The sequence below is a fragment of the Lissotriton helveticus genome, chromosome 1_1 (assembly GCF_964261635.1).
Source record: "Lissotriton helveticus chromosome 1_1, aLisHel1.1, whole genome shotgun sequence".
In the NCBI taxonomy this organism is placed as follows: Eukaryota; Metazoa; Chordata; class Amphibia; order Caudata; family Salamandridae; genus Lissotriton; species Lissotriton helveticus.
In genome coordinates this window covers 1,150,850,618-1,150,867,563 of record NC_136057.1, presented here as the reverse complement: position 1 = coordinate 1,150,867,563, position 16,946 = coordinate 1,150,850,618, and the positions used below count along the sequence as shown (strand labels likewise).

Below are 16,946 nucleotides of genomic sequence, written 5' to 3'. Positions count from 1 at the left end.
TGCGTTAATATATTGATTTGACTAGAGATATCAATATTGAAATCACCACACAACAACATTGGATGAGACCATCCAGCTAGTTCCATATTTAGATTCCTAAATACTTGGGGGTCATCAAGGTTAGGAGCATAAATCGAACATATGGACAAAGGGCGGTTATTTACCAATACTTCCAAAACAATCCATCTACCACAGTTATCTTCTTTGACCCTTTTCACCAACCCAGCCCCTATTTTTAACAGGATAGCTACACAACTAATTGTGGATGTTTGACGAGTGCAGGCAACTAAATCATACCCAGGAAATTTTAGACATCCTCGACCACTCCAAGGAATATGGGTTTCCTGCAGGCAAATTAAATCTACCTGCATAATTTGAAGCATTTTATGAAAAATCCTGCGTTTTTTAGGGTTATTTAATCCACAGATATTCCAGGTCGCACATGTTAGCCTTTAGAAATTTAGAAATTATCAAAATCCAACAATCCTGAAAAACCACTTTACTAATTGAACAAAAATGTAATCCTCTAAAAGTACCTTTGGCAAAATAACAATTGGCACTATATATAGCAAATTTAAAAAAATCAAACTTGTTCCTGCAGAAACAACCGTTCTCCTGGCCACCACCCACCACCAGAACATAACACCCAACCCCAGTACACACACCTCCCCACCCCCCTTCCCCCCACACCCTTCACCCCCCATATGGAGCAGCAGGACCATGGTCCTTATGATGGTTAAGTTGGTGAGCACCCATGCTCCGCTGTGTCCGTGGTCCCCCTGTCTAGACATTACAGATGACCCTACCATCAGAAAAAAATAAAATAAATAAGAATACTAAGATAGAATATAGAACAAACAGGTCATCTTAAGACTTTACAAATTCCCCCACCCCCCCCTTTTTTTTCCTTTGTTCACATCCCAGTTGAATAAGAAACAGACAATTTACACTTGATAGAGCCTAGAAACTCCTTAGCAGGTATCTCAGAAAGAAAGTACTTTGTTTGGCCCTTAAAATGACTTTTAATTTTGCTGGAAAAAGCAAAAATGCCTGAGCGCCCTTGGCCAGAAATAAGGATATCAACTGACGGAGATGCCAGCGGCGATCAACTGTTTCTGAACAAAAATTAGGCCGAGCAAAGAATTGGCAGTTCTTGGCCATTCGCTTCTTATTTGGTCTGGCTAAATCAAATATTCTTTCACGAGCAAGAAAGTTATTAAAGGACACGAGGATGGCACGAGGATAGGTATTGTTACTACTAGCTGAGGATTGCTTTTTATGAAATGGAAACCTGTGCGCTCGTTGTATTTCAAGGTTCCAGTCCCATTCGGTAACTTCTTGAAAAGCCTCATTGAAAAGGTCTACTATGAACTGCCTTACATCCTCGCCTTCTTTATTTTCATCAATACCTAAAATTGCAAATTGTTCCTTCTTGCTCGATTCTCCAAATCAGAAAGTTTCCAGACAATATCCTTGCGCTGCTCTTTAATTTCCATTGCAAGATCCTTCTGAGCTGCTGCCGCGTTCTCTAAAGCCGAGATCCACTCTTCAGCAACCCTTGCAGAAGTGTCTGTACATGTTTTAACCACACGCCGAAGAGAATTCTGCATTTTACGACACGCACCTTGTGTGCGCATATTCTCCTGCCTTGTTGCTTCCCGATGCATAATAATGGTTTGGTAAATTGTTATAAGAGACACCTCTTCAATAGCTTCTGTTAGAGCACCCTGAGAGTTAACATCTAGAACTCGCTTATTTGTTGCAGAGTCTTCTTCTGATAGAGTATTATACGCACTCATGTCAGTAGTTGGTGCCCATGTTTTAGCACTCGGAGCCTTACGAACTGTGTCAGTAAAGTCAGCTGTATTTAAATCCTTCGAGGCCTCACTGAGACGCCAGTCACCTGCTTCACTATCATAATCAGACCATTGAAGTTCGACATCCTCCCCCAATAGCGAATGATCTGAGACAGAGTAAAATGTGTCAGTTGCCTCACTAACCTCTGAGCCCCTTGTATCTAAAAGATGATCTGCCGAAGATCCATCAGAATGTGGGGGGATTAAATTGACAGTCCGTTCCAAGGTAGGAGTAACTTGGTTAGCAACCTGGACTGCATTTCCCAGAATGCATTGGGTCGAACTGGCAGGACCTAAATCTGAAATCTTCTCTAATAAGTCCTCCGATTGTTTATTGGGCTCGGGGAGCTCGGTGTTCGGTAGTGAGCTATCCTTAATAATTTGTTCAGGTGAGCATCAGTAACAGGCAAGTCTATGCCAGAAACCGTAGCTGGTTGCTGTACTACAGCATTTTGTAATAGCTCAGGAGTCACTGTGATCGTTGCCAGAGCCCCCTCCTTACCAGCAGAGTCTTTCATGCCTTTTACTCCTTTTACAGCAGGCTGCATCTTCTTAGTACCTCCCTGACCGCATTGTCGAGCTGCTGCCTTTTCCTTTGATCCGAGTCGATCAAAAAGCTCCGGTAGCGTCTGCCCCTTCTTTGAGATTGTGCCGTCAGATGATGGAGGAGGTGGAGCTGTTTTCGCGGGAACCGCCGCGCGTTCTTTATCACTTGGGACCATGGAAGCTTTTCGTTCAGTTTCTTGATTAGCTCGAGCGGAGCTACGGGTTTTCAAAGCTGCGGCGGCCGCCTCCTTTGATAGAACTTTAGGTGGCATGTTGAAAAATAAAGTCTCACTCGTGGTCCCAGTAAATGTCACAGAGTCACGGCACAGGCAGCTAATCCCTTGAGTTTTGGGCTCCGCCCGGGACTCCGACTCAGGTGTGCGAAGATCAGAGTAATGAGCTGCTCGCCAGACCCAGAGCAGCCTAACGGCGAGTCCCAACCTCACGGAATCCAGACAAGAGGTAAGCGCCATAAGAAGGGGGCTCAAGCTTATTATAATATTGTAAACAAACGAATTACTGGGATGGAAATGCCGAAATGCCGAGAATCAGCCAGGGGGACAGCCACGGACCAGAGGAGCTGACCACCAGCTTACTCGGCCGAGATCACGGCCGCCATCTAGGCTTGTCCCCTTCCATTTGTAGTATTATTTCATGTAACCTATGTGGGACACCCTAGTATCAGGCGTTTCCACCGTGATATGTTCAATCAACTCCGCTGTCACCAGAAAATTAGGTTCTGGCGAGCTATTTTTACTTTTGCAGCTCTGTCTAGCATCGTCAGAGCCCAATGGGCAAGCAAATTGGTAACATTCTGTGTTTTTCATGTGGGCTGGTGTTTAGAAATACCACCTCTAGCTGTGTTATTTTTTGACCCACCCAGAATGGCATTTCTTCAGGTTTAGTGGGCATTTTACACATCACTACGTGTAATGTTTGTGGTGTCATTTTAGTTGTTGATGTTTCAATCTGACCTGCTGTTGTAGCCGTTGCTGGCTAAACTGTGAGTGTCCGCATCACAAACTGTGTAATGTTTCTGTAAAGTTTTATTAGTTCTTTATGATGTGTAAGTAAGTCTCCTGCTGGCATTGTTACAATGTCAGGATGTGGTACGTAGGCTGCTAATACTGGCCATGTTGCTCAGTCTCTGCCGAGCGGACCGAGTCTTACTTTATTTCTTGTATGGGGTAGGGTGCCTTAAAACTAGTATAAATGCTCCTGGTAAGTGAGCAGATCTTCAATGTCCTTGTATGGACAATATTTGTCTGGTATTTCATCTTCTGTGATGAAATGTCTTTGTTAGTGCATTTGCCTGTGGGTATGTAACCCATGAATAGAATACCCCTGTTCTAAATTATTTGTGTGCCTCAATCACGAAAGTTACTGGCCCACCCTTAGCTGTTAAACCATAGGACGCTAGTTTTATGGTAATGGCATTTCTAACATTTTCTGTAAATTGTATCGCATCTGCATCTTCATCGGCTGAGAGATTTAAGTTATGCACAACTTTATCCGCTTGCTCAGTCATTGTATTTAGTAAGAAGAGTTCTTCGAGGGAAATGAGATAACGTGTTATTCATAATAGGAACAATGTGTCCTTCAAGCTCGATTAACCAATAGCCAATACATAGGATTTTGCCAACTCAGCTGTGGCAGATTTTTTGTACCCTCCCACTCCAGACGTCTCTGGGGAACTGTGAGTAGGGGTCTCTGAGAATAGCAAGACTGAACTACTCAGATTTGACTGTTAAATAAGTACCCAACCAACGCTGGTGGTGCCATAAAGGATCTGCACGTTTGGACAACATACACTGCAGGCTTGTTGTCCAGACTGATTCCAGACAACCCCACTGGATATGTTGGCCTGTATACCATCTAGCGCACAGTGCCACTAGAAACTCCTCTTACCAAGAAGAGAATAGTTCTTGGCAACTATCAAACATGACAACCCTGATCCCTCAAGACTGTGGAAACAGTGGAGTACTTTTTGCGCAGTCACTTTTGCGCACTTAGTCTCAGGGAGATGCACAGAATAAACGGTATGGACATTTTTCAATAAGTATTTATCAAACAGTTGTTATTCTAGTGTAAAATAGGTGTGCTGAAACAATAATTAGACAGTAAAAGATATAAATGATTAGAAGCACTAGGAAAGTAAAAGGATGGTAGATTTCCACCATTTTGCTAGAATCATAAATACAGGTAACTATATAAAATACATGAGAATAAAATGTGTACTACTATGATGCTACCCTAAATAGATGTACCTAAATGCACCTAGCACGTATGTAGGTGTTAAGTCAAGAATCCCTCAAGGATAAAGTCAACCCCATTACCTGAAGTGAGAGACTGTGGGACCCCCGTATTGGCCTCGAGTTGAACACCCCGCAAGTGATGTTAGGTCACTGCGAGCTGGAGTATCTGCATGCAGGAACCTCAGCATCTTGTGTCAGCAGGGAAATCCTGATCTCGTCTCTCGGTCTCAGCAAGATGTGATGTTTATATACCTAAGGTGTCCCCGGGGGTTCAACCTTGCTGTGCCACTTGTCGGACTTAGACTAGAATGTTGTTGGGAATTAACTTTATACATAGTTATTATACAGGAGATGGTAATCCTGCTGAGTTTCCAAGAATCCTCCTGCATAATATATGAGGCTTTTACCAAGGAAAATCCCACGTTCGGGTTGTAGCTGTCATATCTAGGTAAAAGGTCAGTCCCCAAGAACCGTTCTGTGTGTAATGTAGAGGAGAGAAAGAGCCCCTGAATCTTCAATCAGATATTGAAGAAGTGTTTGGAATCACTAGTAATGCCTACAGTCTTAGTCCTGGAGCAAAATATTGATGATTTGTTGGTTGCAACAAAAACAAAAGAGGCTTGTGTGACAGATACAATTGCTCTACTGAACCATTTGGCAGTAGGTGGGCATAAAGCGTCACCAGTAAAATTATAATTCTGTCAAAAGGGAGTTCTTTACTTGGGTCACAATATTGAGAAAGGAATCAGGAAAGTGTAAAGATTGGATCAATGCTATTTTGCAAATGAATCCACAGAGAACACAAAAAGAAGTTTGAATGTTCCTGGGAATGGTTGGCTACTGCAGGCAGTGGCTCAATAGCTTTTAGCTGATAGCCAAGCCATTACAAAGACTGACACACAAAGACGTGTCAGATCCTATACATCTTGATGAGGAATGCATGAAAGCATTTGCTGAACTGCGAGTCATTGTGTTGAGTACCCGCATGGCAAATATCGGATTTTGCAGCGACGTGATGGTTGTGCACTTTCTGTTCTAGCGCAAATGCATGGAACAGCACGCCGTCCTGTGGCATATTTTTCAGCCACTCTTGATTCTCTGGCTGCACCTTTGACTGATTGTCTAAAAGCAGTTGCATACATTACGCTTAGTGCTTTAGCTAAAACTGACCCAACCAGATCCTTGCATTGTCCCTAGTGTCAGACCTAGGGGGAAGATTTCGCACACATTACATGGACTTGGACATGGACTTGTACTCACGTGGGTAGCTTCTGGTGCACTGTCTTTTGCTAACTCTCCTCAACGGTAGGGACTATTCTGGTGCAACAATGTTACCTCCCACAGCCAGGCCTAAAGACATCTGGCAACCATTTTGGGACTATTGTTGCAGCATGAACACAAAGATTCAGTTTAAGTTGTAATGTTCAGGACGGTCCACCATGTCCCGCCCTGTTCTTTACTTTGATTGCTAGGTATACAGTATCTTTTACAATGACTAAAACTTAATTACCTATTGCCATTTTTGTCAACATCTTTGCTATGTATGATGATGTGGTACGTGTACCATATATTTTATCTCTGGTTGGTCCTTCCTTACATTTTTTGTTATTTAATGCAAAATATACTCCTTTACCAACAACATGGGCTGTTATTTTTATGGTTTGCATGAATTAAAAAATGATTAAAGAAAAAAATGTAAAGTATCCCTCAGAAAGGTAACCAGTGTCCATTAGAAGGTGGAACATGTCTCCCAAAGAACCCCAGGCAGGAATTCCAAGATGCCAACGGTGCAAGAGTGATCATTCGGCTGAGGCCAAAAGATCCACCCAAGGCACGTACCCAATCACACCCCTCTTAGCATTTACCTGTTGTCCTGTGCTGGCTAAAGATGGGATTTTGGCTTGTTGACGAAGAATCCCAGGCAGAACAACAATAAGACTGTTGTCTGCTACAGATTGTGGTCAGCCTTTCTGCAACAACCAGTCTAGGTAAATGAAATGAAAATTCTCAAACCTCACCACGAAGAGGATGAAAGAGCCTGTGGGACTGCAGTACGAGTATGTGTAAATATGTATCAGACACGTTCAAGGACATCATCCAACCCACTGTGTTTAAAGCAGAGAGGACAGGGTCAGCATTATTAATTTGTCTTTCCAAAGACAGGTGTTTAGAAACCAAAGATCTAGGACCGGTTTCAGACCTATATCTTTTCTGAGCACCAGGAAGTACTGTGAGCTCCATTCCTTGTCCTTCTACACTTCGGGTACTTTCTTTATTGTCCCTGTAACAAGCAGAGTTTGCATTTCCATGGAGAGGAAGGAGAGTGGCAGCTGCATTCTGAACAAAAACAGGAGGAGCATGAAAGGGTCAAACTAGAAATGGGAGAGAATAACCTTTTTTGATTAACTTCCAAGACCCACTGGTCTGAGGTATGTGCCAGGCAAAAATGAACCATGCCCATTACTGGCTGCAGAAGACCACCGTAAGGGGACAGCAGTGCAGCTTTGTGGTGGTTGCAGTAGGCAACGAAGATGAAAATTGCTGCCCTTGCTAAGGGCCACAGCAAAGGCTCCAAGAGAAGCCTAGGAATTTCCAGTACCGCAGGTAAAACTGACAGGCTGCAACCACATGGCCTCAGGCTAAGGTGTGGAAGGAGGCACAGCGTTGAGCTGGCAAGGCAAGGGCCAAAGCAAGGTCACTCAGCACTAGAAGGGTCCCGGGTGTAAATCAGAGTGGAGTCCCAATATGATCCATAGGGCACAGAGGGTGATCTGGGGACCTGGAATAGTTTTTTTTTAAAACTGCAGCCTAGCGTCCTTGAAGGCCTCAAAGTGGTTCAGAATCAACACTGCTCAGTGGAATCCAAAACACTTTGGCCCTAACTGTGGAATAGAATGAGTCAGCAGTGGTGTGAGGTCCTTGGAACACCAACTGCACAACCTCTCTCTAGAGCAGGAGCAGTGGTGCTGGGTGGATTCCCTCTTATCTTTTTGTGCTTGCAATTCAACTGACTTAGACAAGGAGGTCAGGTACATGACCCAGGCCTGGAACTTTGAAATGACCATTTCTTCACTCTTGCTGACAGCCTTTAGGTGCCTCAGGGGCACTTGTTGCAGGACTGATCCATGCTTAGACCCTAAGCACCAAAGGCAAAAGTTGTACGGATCCATGGCCAACATATATTTCCTGCAGGCATGGCACAGTTTAAATCATCTGGGCTTTAGAAGGGACAATTTCACTAGCAAGTTGTTGATAGAAGATTTTTGGAAGTCTGAACATAAATGAAAAGGTCAGGAGTGGAGCTCCAGATTAGGGTCAGTGCACAGAAAAAAGGAACAGACATCAGTGTGCAGGTAGAAGCTAAATATGGCTCTGAGTCCTCATTTCCAGAGGCTGGAAATGCAGCTGCCTAGTATGGGAGAGCCACCTGTAAGCGAGTGAGAGCCATTGCAAGAAAAAAAGCGATCCAGTCTGGTGCCTGTGGTAATTCAAAGGGTGAGGAATCCACAGTTCAAAATATCCCTAAAAAAACATTGTTGGTCCTGCACCATTCACTATGCTGCTTCATCTGTGAACCACTGCACATATTCTTGAACAATGGCAAACATTATTTCAAGGAACTCTGTGGATCTTCTGACCACAATGATAAGTATGCACCTTATTGGCAATTAAGCACTAGGAAAGGAATGGAACCCCACCTTAAGGTTATCCAAATGAACCACCATGTATTGCATTTTGGCACTCCATAGTGCAGTTGGCTATTTTCTCGGGGTGCTGACATAGTGGCGATAAAAAAGTAAATGAGAGCCATGATTATCAATATTTAGATGACTAATGTGTCAGAATAAACACCACAATCACTACAGACTGAAAAAGCCAACTGCGATAACCGGTATTTAAAACAGCACTGAAAGCAAATAGTCAATTTAAATACAAACATTATTATTTCAGAATCTTTAAAAATGTTATCAACTAAGCAATATTACTGATCGAACCTCAAAGATTTACAGTGAACCCCAAAATACATGGTTATAAAACATACCATTATTATTCCTTTCTGCAACTACTTCCATGTGATCATGCAAACCCTGTGCCGTTTTCTCGAGTGCCCCTGTGCATTTATTATTTTCATTTTGAACTTCAATAACCTGGGGAGTCAAGCACAAATATTGTATTGCAATAACATATTTTACCTCCTTTTCTCTTTCATCAAGTACAAAGCGTCAAATGGCAGGGTTTACTTGCAACATCTAGAGAGAATAGGACTGCTCCCGTTGCTATGAAAAAAATGTTTTCTCTTAAGCTCTATTACCACTCGGAACACCTGGTTTAGGAACTCATGGTACCAAGGCGAGATAGTGAAAGGGAAGTACTTTTCCTGTACTGAGATACATAAGTTAAAATGAAGACAAACCTTACAACAGACACTTAAAATATCCAGGGCCAGATTCACCCCCCCAAAAAAGTACAAGCCGAGATATACGTTTCTACCTAAACATACTTTTATTGTTTACACTTTAATTCAGACATTTCCTCGTTCCCCAATTGCAGATTTCATGTGAACTCTCTCAGCAAGTTCCTAACCCCATAGCAAAAGGTCTACATAGCACAGATTTCCGCACTGGGAGAACAGGACCTGCTGTGCAAATGCACTTCCCCATGGAGAAAACCCTTTGCCTGCACCCCTACCAAATGTATGGAGCTGAAAATTTCCCTTCCCAACAAGAAGTGGAGATACTCTAGCCTGTGGTTTGAGGCAGGGCCCTCTGTATGCCTGGGCGGTAAATTCCGTTCCGCTCGCGGAATTTGGGTAATTTCGCGCTCCACGGAGAACGCGAAATTGCCGAAAATTCTACATTCCGCGACTTCACGAAATCTTTTGCTTGTTCGCGTACTCAGAATGCGTGTTCACGAGAAATTTCCCACCGAGCATGCAAACAGCAATTGCGAACAGGAAAAAAGTATCGCGAACAAGCGATTCCGTGTGTTCGCAGAGATTTTTTACCGTTTTGCGGAGATTTGCGTAACACAATTACACACTCCACCCACCCCTAGGCCCCTGCAACCATTTCAATGGTGTGAAGAATTAGATCTGAGTTTTGGAATGCCTGCAAATTGTAGGCACTCACAAACTTACAACTATTAATTGCCACTTTCTACCTCTTGCAGGAAATTTACCACTGCATATCTGTCTACACTTGTAGGAGATTAACACGTTTACGGACGACAATACCTCTGTGAATATTGCCCCAGGGCTTTGTTATTGAAAAGAGGGTGCCGCTCGAAGCCGCAGACTTTCGTTGGGGCATTTTGTGGTGCAGGGAATCGGACTACAACGCCCAGGAGCCCTTCAACCGCCCTCACCTGTGCATCCTTGTTACACTACTTAGTGGCTCGCGGAACCCGCATGCTGGATTAATAGACTGCATTGTTACCTTTGGCTCTTGTTGAATAACTGCCGCAATTGAACAGTGGAGTAGCTGTTTTACAACCCCCCCGTAGCAATGACTACCTCTAAGGTGGGGAAGGGCAGGAAGTTCATAACTAGCGGGTCGATTGTGGGTACTCTGGACCAATTTCTTACTAGGGCTTCTTCCGTATTTGGCACGCAAAATAGAAATGACCGAAAGGCAGTAATCCCTGGATCCCGTTTTTGACAAACAGTCGTCCATGGGCAGGCTGGCCCAGGCGCCGTCGCCAAAACAACAATTAACTACAGATATTGCTTCTCCGGCCAATACTGGCGAGGGTAGTCAGTTACTACAAGTTGTTGGAAGTCTGCCTAGTTCTTTTGCTAGCACAGATTTCGCCCCAGCTGCTTTATGTGTTTCTCCGCAAAACCACGAGCATCTTGGAACACCAATCCCGAAACTGCAAACTCGTTCTGCATTTAGTTCTAAAGTGGGGGCTAAAAATTCTGCACTATACCCAATTTCCAAAAGGAAGCGCGGAGGAGCACCACTGAAAAACAGAAAAGCGAAAATCCAGAAATGTAGCAATGTGGGGAACAGTCCAAAGATAATAATCCCAACCAGTCCCGATTTATGCCTGCCTACTGTACAAGTGACTACGGCTACATTTAGCACGGGTGATGTGTTTCCTGCTGACATTGAAGCAGACTTTTGGTCCAAAATGGAAATTATATTTACTAAGACATGTCTTCCTCTCTATGATAGACTCAATTCCATAGAAGATAGACTTTCGCACCTTGAACTATTGTTTGTTCCCGCCCAGGCTGAGGATGGTATACGGGATAAAGGGGATACTGGAAACCCAGAGAGGCTGCCCAGGCCAATTAATGTAGCTTGCAACCTTTCTGTCCCGCCTGCCACGATTAATGTAGCTGAACCAGCCCCCCCCCCATTGTACCGTCTAATGATCTCCTACTCCAACCTAGCGACAATGCCGTGATTAACGATTGAGTATTGAGTAAAAGTGTGGAGAGTAGGGGGGGTAGAGGGGCTGAGAATCAACAACCTCCAGCAAACAGCACTACGACCTGTGATGTATCAAAGCAAGTGCTACCATGTATAGATCTCCCTCCTGAGTCCATACCGTATGTTGTGGTGCTTGTAGGGGTTCCAGCTCTGTGTGAAGAAAAAAGGGAGGCCTACAGTGAGCTTAAAAACAAATGCATCCATTGGCTGAATTATAACAGGCCACTTCCCACTCAGGTGTCTAGCGAAATTCTTATTGCTCGACGAGTGGACTGGGTGGGGCCTCGGAAAAAAATACTAAGGGTGATTGTGTTGTAATTAACTTTAGGAATAGATGGGCTGTTGAACATGTCTGTAACTGGGACCTAGCTCTTTCTAGAACGCAAATTCAATCCCTCCCACTAACCTACTTCTACCCTGCTACTCCTACTAATTTTAATTTTAATAGAAGAGGGCAGACCTGGGGGGACTGGGACAGTCTGGGTCCTAGTGTCCAGGATGGGCAAGCAAATTGAAAGGGAGACAATAATCACACCCCTGTATTGGCTATGTGTCCCCAAAACAACAGATTCAGCGTTCTGGAGCAAGTAGATTGACGACCGAGAAGTAGTCTTTCCCTATTCCCTTACGTCATTGAACAAGGCCCACCAGTAGGTAGGGAAGATTCTGAGGCAAATGAATGTTCTATCGCCCTACCTTGCTCCCAGGGGAGCAAGATCGCCCTGGAGGCTAATAGGGGAAATGATAGGGGGGGTAGCAGGAGTAAGTACGTTGGTGTACTGCTTGGTGCTTCGTCTCCAGCAACACAGGAGGGGGCAAGTAGTGCTGTAGCTCCCTCGGTAGTGGGAAGGGCCTATGACAGAGACCTGAGCGAGAAGGGTCTAAACCCTAGTAGAGTGGGGATGCATATTGATGGTCTACTTGATGGGGACGATTGCTGCACTATGGTACAAAAGAAAACCCATGTTGGGGAGGCTAACGGCAACATCAAAATTCTCTCCTGGAATGTGGCTGGGATCAAAAATAAACTATCATGCCCAGACTGGGGTCCGTTTGTAGAGAAGTGTGATGTTTGCCTAATGCAGGAGACGTGGACTCAGGAAGACAACCAGAGGAGAGGGTTTGCCACTTTTAATATACTGGCCACTATGAAGGGCAGGGGTAGACCATCGGGGGGACTAAGCATCTGGGTGGGTACGCATCTGGGTGCTATAGCAGAGCAGATACCAACTAATTCTCTGGACGTACAATGTGTCTTCTTAACGCTTTCATATAACACACAAATTGCCCTACTTAACATCTATTCAAGGCCAAAGCAGAGTGGGCAAGAGTCTGGAGTAATTGATCAACTGAGGCAGTTTATTTCAACTCTTGACCCAGCAGTTATCCTAATAGTAGGGGGCGATTTTAACTGTCAGTTTGAGCCCCTTACCAATGCAAGTTTAGATGGCTTAGATGACGAGGACCAGTACTGGCATATTCCAGAACCCCAGATTCCACCAGTTAGAGCATGGACGCCGTTGGTTATCCAAATTAACTTGCTTACCCTTTCATCTTCTCTGAGGGCATGTAATGGGTGGACAAAATAGGACAGACCTGGCCTACCTACCTTCAATAGAGCAGGGCAAAACTCAACTATAGATTATATTTTGGTTGAATCCAGAACATGGGATATGGTTCTGGACTTCCAGATCCACCTGAGGAAAGACAGTGACCACAATGCCCTGGTTTTGACAGTTAAACCAGGGAGTTTGGGCCTGTCAAACCCCGCTCCAGAGCCCAACTCAATACAATATCCTCTTTCGCTAAATAACAGGTGAAGAGTTAAATGGCCCCACCTACAAGGTTCCCCAAATAAATGAGCATATATATATATATACGGGCAGGCTGTGCCTTACCTAAAAGAAATGGGTGAGGCTGGGGAAATGGGCACGCTATCAGGGTTGGATGGTAGGCCTCTGGAAATACACAAACAGTTGACCTCCAAACTGGTTGATGTGTCCTACCCGGAAGGAAGAAAAAAGGCAAAACTTGTCTCAGTCAATCCCTGGTTCAATGCCAACTGCCGGAGAGCTAAAAAAAGATTGGCTAATTGCTGTAAAAGCTAAGGACAAGCCAAGGATTAAGCAATGTCGGCTTAAGTACAAACGGGTTACCCAAAAGGAAAAGAAAGATTGGGAAGCCGATAAATGGGATGATCCCAGAATTGCACCTTAGTGCAAGGATTTGAAATCTTTCTGGGCAATAATTTGCTCTGGGGGGAGGGAGGGTAGATTAGCGATTGAACCCAATATAGCTCCAGCAGTCTGGGAAGCCCATTTTGGAGCTCTGTATGCATACTCGGGTGATGACGGTTGTTCAACCCCAATCACAAGCCTCCTCCATGAGCATCGATTGGAGGGGGTTTGGGAGATTACTCCCCGCGAGGTTGAATCCGCCATCGCCAAACTATTACCCAATAAGGCTCCCCGCTTAGACAAGCTCCCAGGGGACTTATTCCGGTCCGAAGCGAAAATATGGGCGCCATACTTGTGTTCTTTTTATTACTATTTTAAAGCGCATGGACCCGCCGGACACCTGGAGTGGTGCAGAGGTAGTTCCAATTTACAAAAAAGGCTGTCCTCTTTTACCGTCCAATTACAGGCCTATCAGCCTGATAGATATTACTCAAAAATTGATGGGACGGATTATTTTAGATAGAGCTCAGGGCTGGATTGAGGAAAATGAGATTTTGAGCCCTTTTCAGGCTGGCTTTAGGATGAGTACATCGACTATTGACCAGATATTCAGACTTCAGGTCTTGTATTGGAAAACGGTGAGTGTGGAGGGTGGCAGCCTCTACCTCATCTTCGTTGACCTGAGGTCTGCGTTTGATCTGGTCCCTAGGGAAAAACTGTGGAGTGTATTACTCGATCTTGGTATACCTCCATATCTTCTGGATGTGCTAATGAGGCTTCCTTCTAAAACCTATGCACAAGTTAGGTGCGGGAAGCACGGAGAACGGTCAGCTCGCTTCCTGGTGCCCCCACCTTATTCTGTCTGTACATTAATGGGCTTATAGACCACCTACTTGGAGTCAAGGACACCGATGCCCCGAGGTTAGTCTCAGGTCGGGTGCTTGCGTTGATGTTCGCAGACAACACTTTGTTGTTGTCTAAGACATCAACGGGTACCCAACGTACCCTTGACGGCTTCGCCAATTTCTGCGCATCGAGAGGCCTGGAGATAAATTTAACTAAAATTAAATTTATGATTTTCAACCCTCCTAGGCAGACCCGCCCAAACCCACTTCTAGATGGCACTCCCCTGGAGAGAGTGAAGACTTTTGAATATTTGGGTATCATCCTTGCAGAACATCTGGAATGGGATACCCCGTTAGCAAAGGCTGCTCTGAAGTTAACCCAAGTGGTGGGGGGATTCAGAAAATGAATAGTGTCTGAGTTTAAGCCAGCTGCCCCTGTTATTGAAATCTATAAACTACAGGCCAGAGCGGCCTCTATGTACGAGGCGGAACTCTGGGGACACCAAAGGCCTACTAACCTCGTGAAGGCAGAGCACACATTTATGAGAAACATGTTGGGCCTACCAGTGAGTACTCCGCTAGCACTCCGCTAGTACCCCTCCGTTTGGACCTAGGGTTACTCCCTATTGAGGAGGAAGTGGCATTACGGCCACTCACGTACTGGAGAAGATTATGGACAGTCCCCGAACTAGCTTCCTATAAAAACGAATTTAGGGAGGTTTGGGCCGCATTGAGAACCAAGAAAACTCAGTGGCTAACACACATTAAGGTAATTAGCAGTAGGATTGGTCTAGCCGAGCTCTGGGAAACTCCAGATGTAGCTTGCCCAGCAATACCCAGGGCTGATTTGGTTTGCCACTTCAGGCACTATAATCTATCGTCTCTTCATGTGAGTTCTACAGTCGGAAGACTGACAACCGAGTTTTTTCAAGTAAAAGAAGCTTACAAAAAGGAAGACTTCCTAGACTTGATCTATCCTTCACTGGCGAGGAAATTATACATGCAATTCAGGATGGGTTGTCTTCCGTTTATGTGGTTTACTAGCAAATGGGACAGTAAGAAAAATACTTAATGTCCAGCATGTAAACACAACCTTGAAAATGAAATTCATGTCTTCTTGTTCTGCCCTGCTTATCAGGTCGCACGGAAAGGTTGGGTGATACCTATTTGCAGAAACCTAGGTTTTAGATATTGTGCTCAAGCTTTTAGAGTCCTGAAGTATGACACCCATTCCCCTATGGTTTTTGCCGTTCCGCGTTTTTTAAACGGGATGTGGCACAAACGTAGAAGTTTTTCAATGATTTAATTGGACAGTTGGAATATTTGCACAAAATGAACTCTGTCAATAACCTTTGTAATGTTTAATTCGGTTTTATGTTGGGATGAATAAAGCCATAGTTTTAAACTTCTGAATAATGTGTATATATATGATTGTGATTGTCTTTGTATTGTTTCGTGCTATTTAACTATTTTACTGCTTTGTATTTTATCTTGTACTTTTATGGTCCGTTGTGACCGAAATAAAGTTATCGACTGACTGAAAAGATTGTGATTTGTGCTGGCCTGATAATCTAACATTTAACTGTCAATACCAAACAATAACAGATTAATGTCAAATGTTTGAACATTGTTAAGATATTCTATAGCATTGTTTGAACGTTAAATTTTTTAGGGCAGGGGCTCTTTTGCTTATGTTTGGGGATCAAAGAGAGAGGAAACAGGCACAGACAAATTCAAAGACAAATGAGAGAAGAAGGGATAGTGAAGCTCCACACCACAGTTTCATATTTAGAAAGGACAGTATATGTGGAGTTAAAAATAATTTTACAGGGTTGTGCCCTAACCTAACATGGCGGTAGAAGCGTAATCCCAGATCCCGGAGCTCCTGTCGCCACTGGGCCACACTACTCTTTGGCCCGCGGAGGTGCTGGAGTCCCCACTTACCGGAGCGGACCCGGCAGCTGTGATCCAGAGTCTTCTTCCTCTCCTGGGTCTGCTGGCTTGTTGTGCTCCACGCGGCTGTGGTCTCCGTCGTGGCCAACTTCCGGGAGAGGGCCCTGGACTGCGCCACCAGCGGGGTACGCCACGGGCCCCAGACAATCTTGGGGGCCATTGGGGAATTGCTGTGGTGGCCCCCTCCAGTACAGCACCATCAAGGAGGTCCCGACCTGCAGGGTAGCCCGCCCCGATCCTGTGAGTGTTTCGCCTGGGTTGTGGGCGCTCTGGGGCTCCTGCCACGCCGACGGTGACTCTACAGGGACATTCCTGCGGTTCCCCTGGACCCCAGACACTCCTTCTGCCTCGAGGCCTCGGCCCGTCACGCTGCCTGCGCCTTCTCCCGGCCATCACCCGCTTAGCTCAGCACAGCATCGGCCCGACGGACACTGGGCTGTTCTGCTTATTGGTCCCTCCGCAACACAGAAGCACCCGCCCTTCAGGCTTGTTCTGGCAGGGGCAGTGAATGGGCACATCCACCCTCCTGCTGGGCTGCTCTCTTTCCATTTTTGATGGCTGTTGGGCCAACGGCCCCCCTCACACTCCTCCCGGCCCTGGGTCAGCCTTGCTGTGTCTGTCCTCCTCCCTGGTTGGCCTGAGGCGTGTATTTGGTGGCTGGCCTAATCAATGCTCTCGCCGGAGCCTCACCTGTGGCGCCCCCGTTAGCCTTATGGCTCTGCCTGGGGCTCCTGCCGGCAGGGTTCCCGCTTCCCTCCTCGAATAGACTGGGGGCCTCCTGGACGGGGGTGGTCCCCGGCACTGCACCATGCTTCAGTTTCACCCTATTTCCATGCTTCCACGCCCCTGACTGCCACTGCCTCTGGAGCCTGCCACT

General features: G+C 45.3%; 1 protein-coding gene across 2 annotated transcripts in view; it reads right to left on the bottom strand.

The window, feature by feature from the left end:
- MOV10L1 (Mov10 like RNA helicase 1) overlaps positions 1-16,946 on the bottom strand; it is a 1,293,514-nt gene that overhangs the window by 724,829 nt on the left and 551,739 nt on the right. For both annotated transcript variants that reach the window (XM_078678939.1, XM_078678944.1), the window contains one exon: positions 8,700-8,805. In XM_078678939.1, coding sequence (XP_078535065.1) covers positions 8,700-8,805 — 106 coding nt within the window. The remainder of the gene's footprint in view (positions 1-8,699; positions 8,806-16,946) is intronic.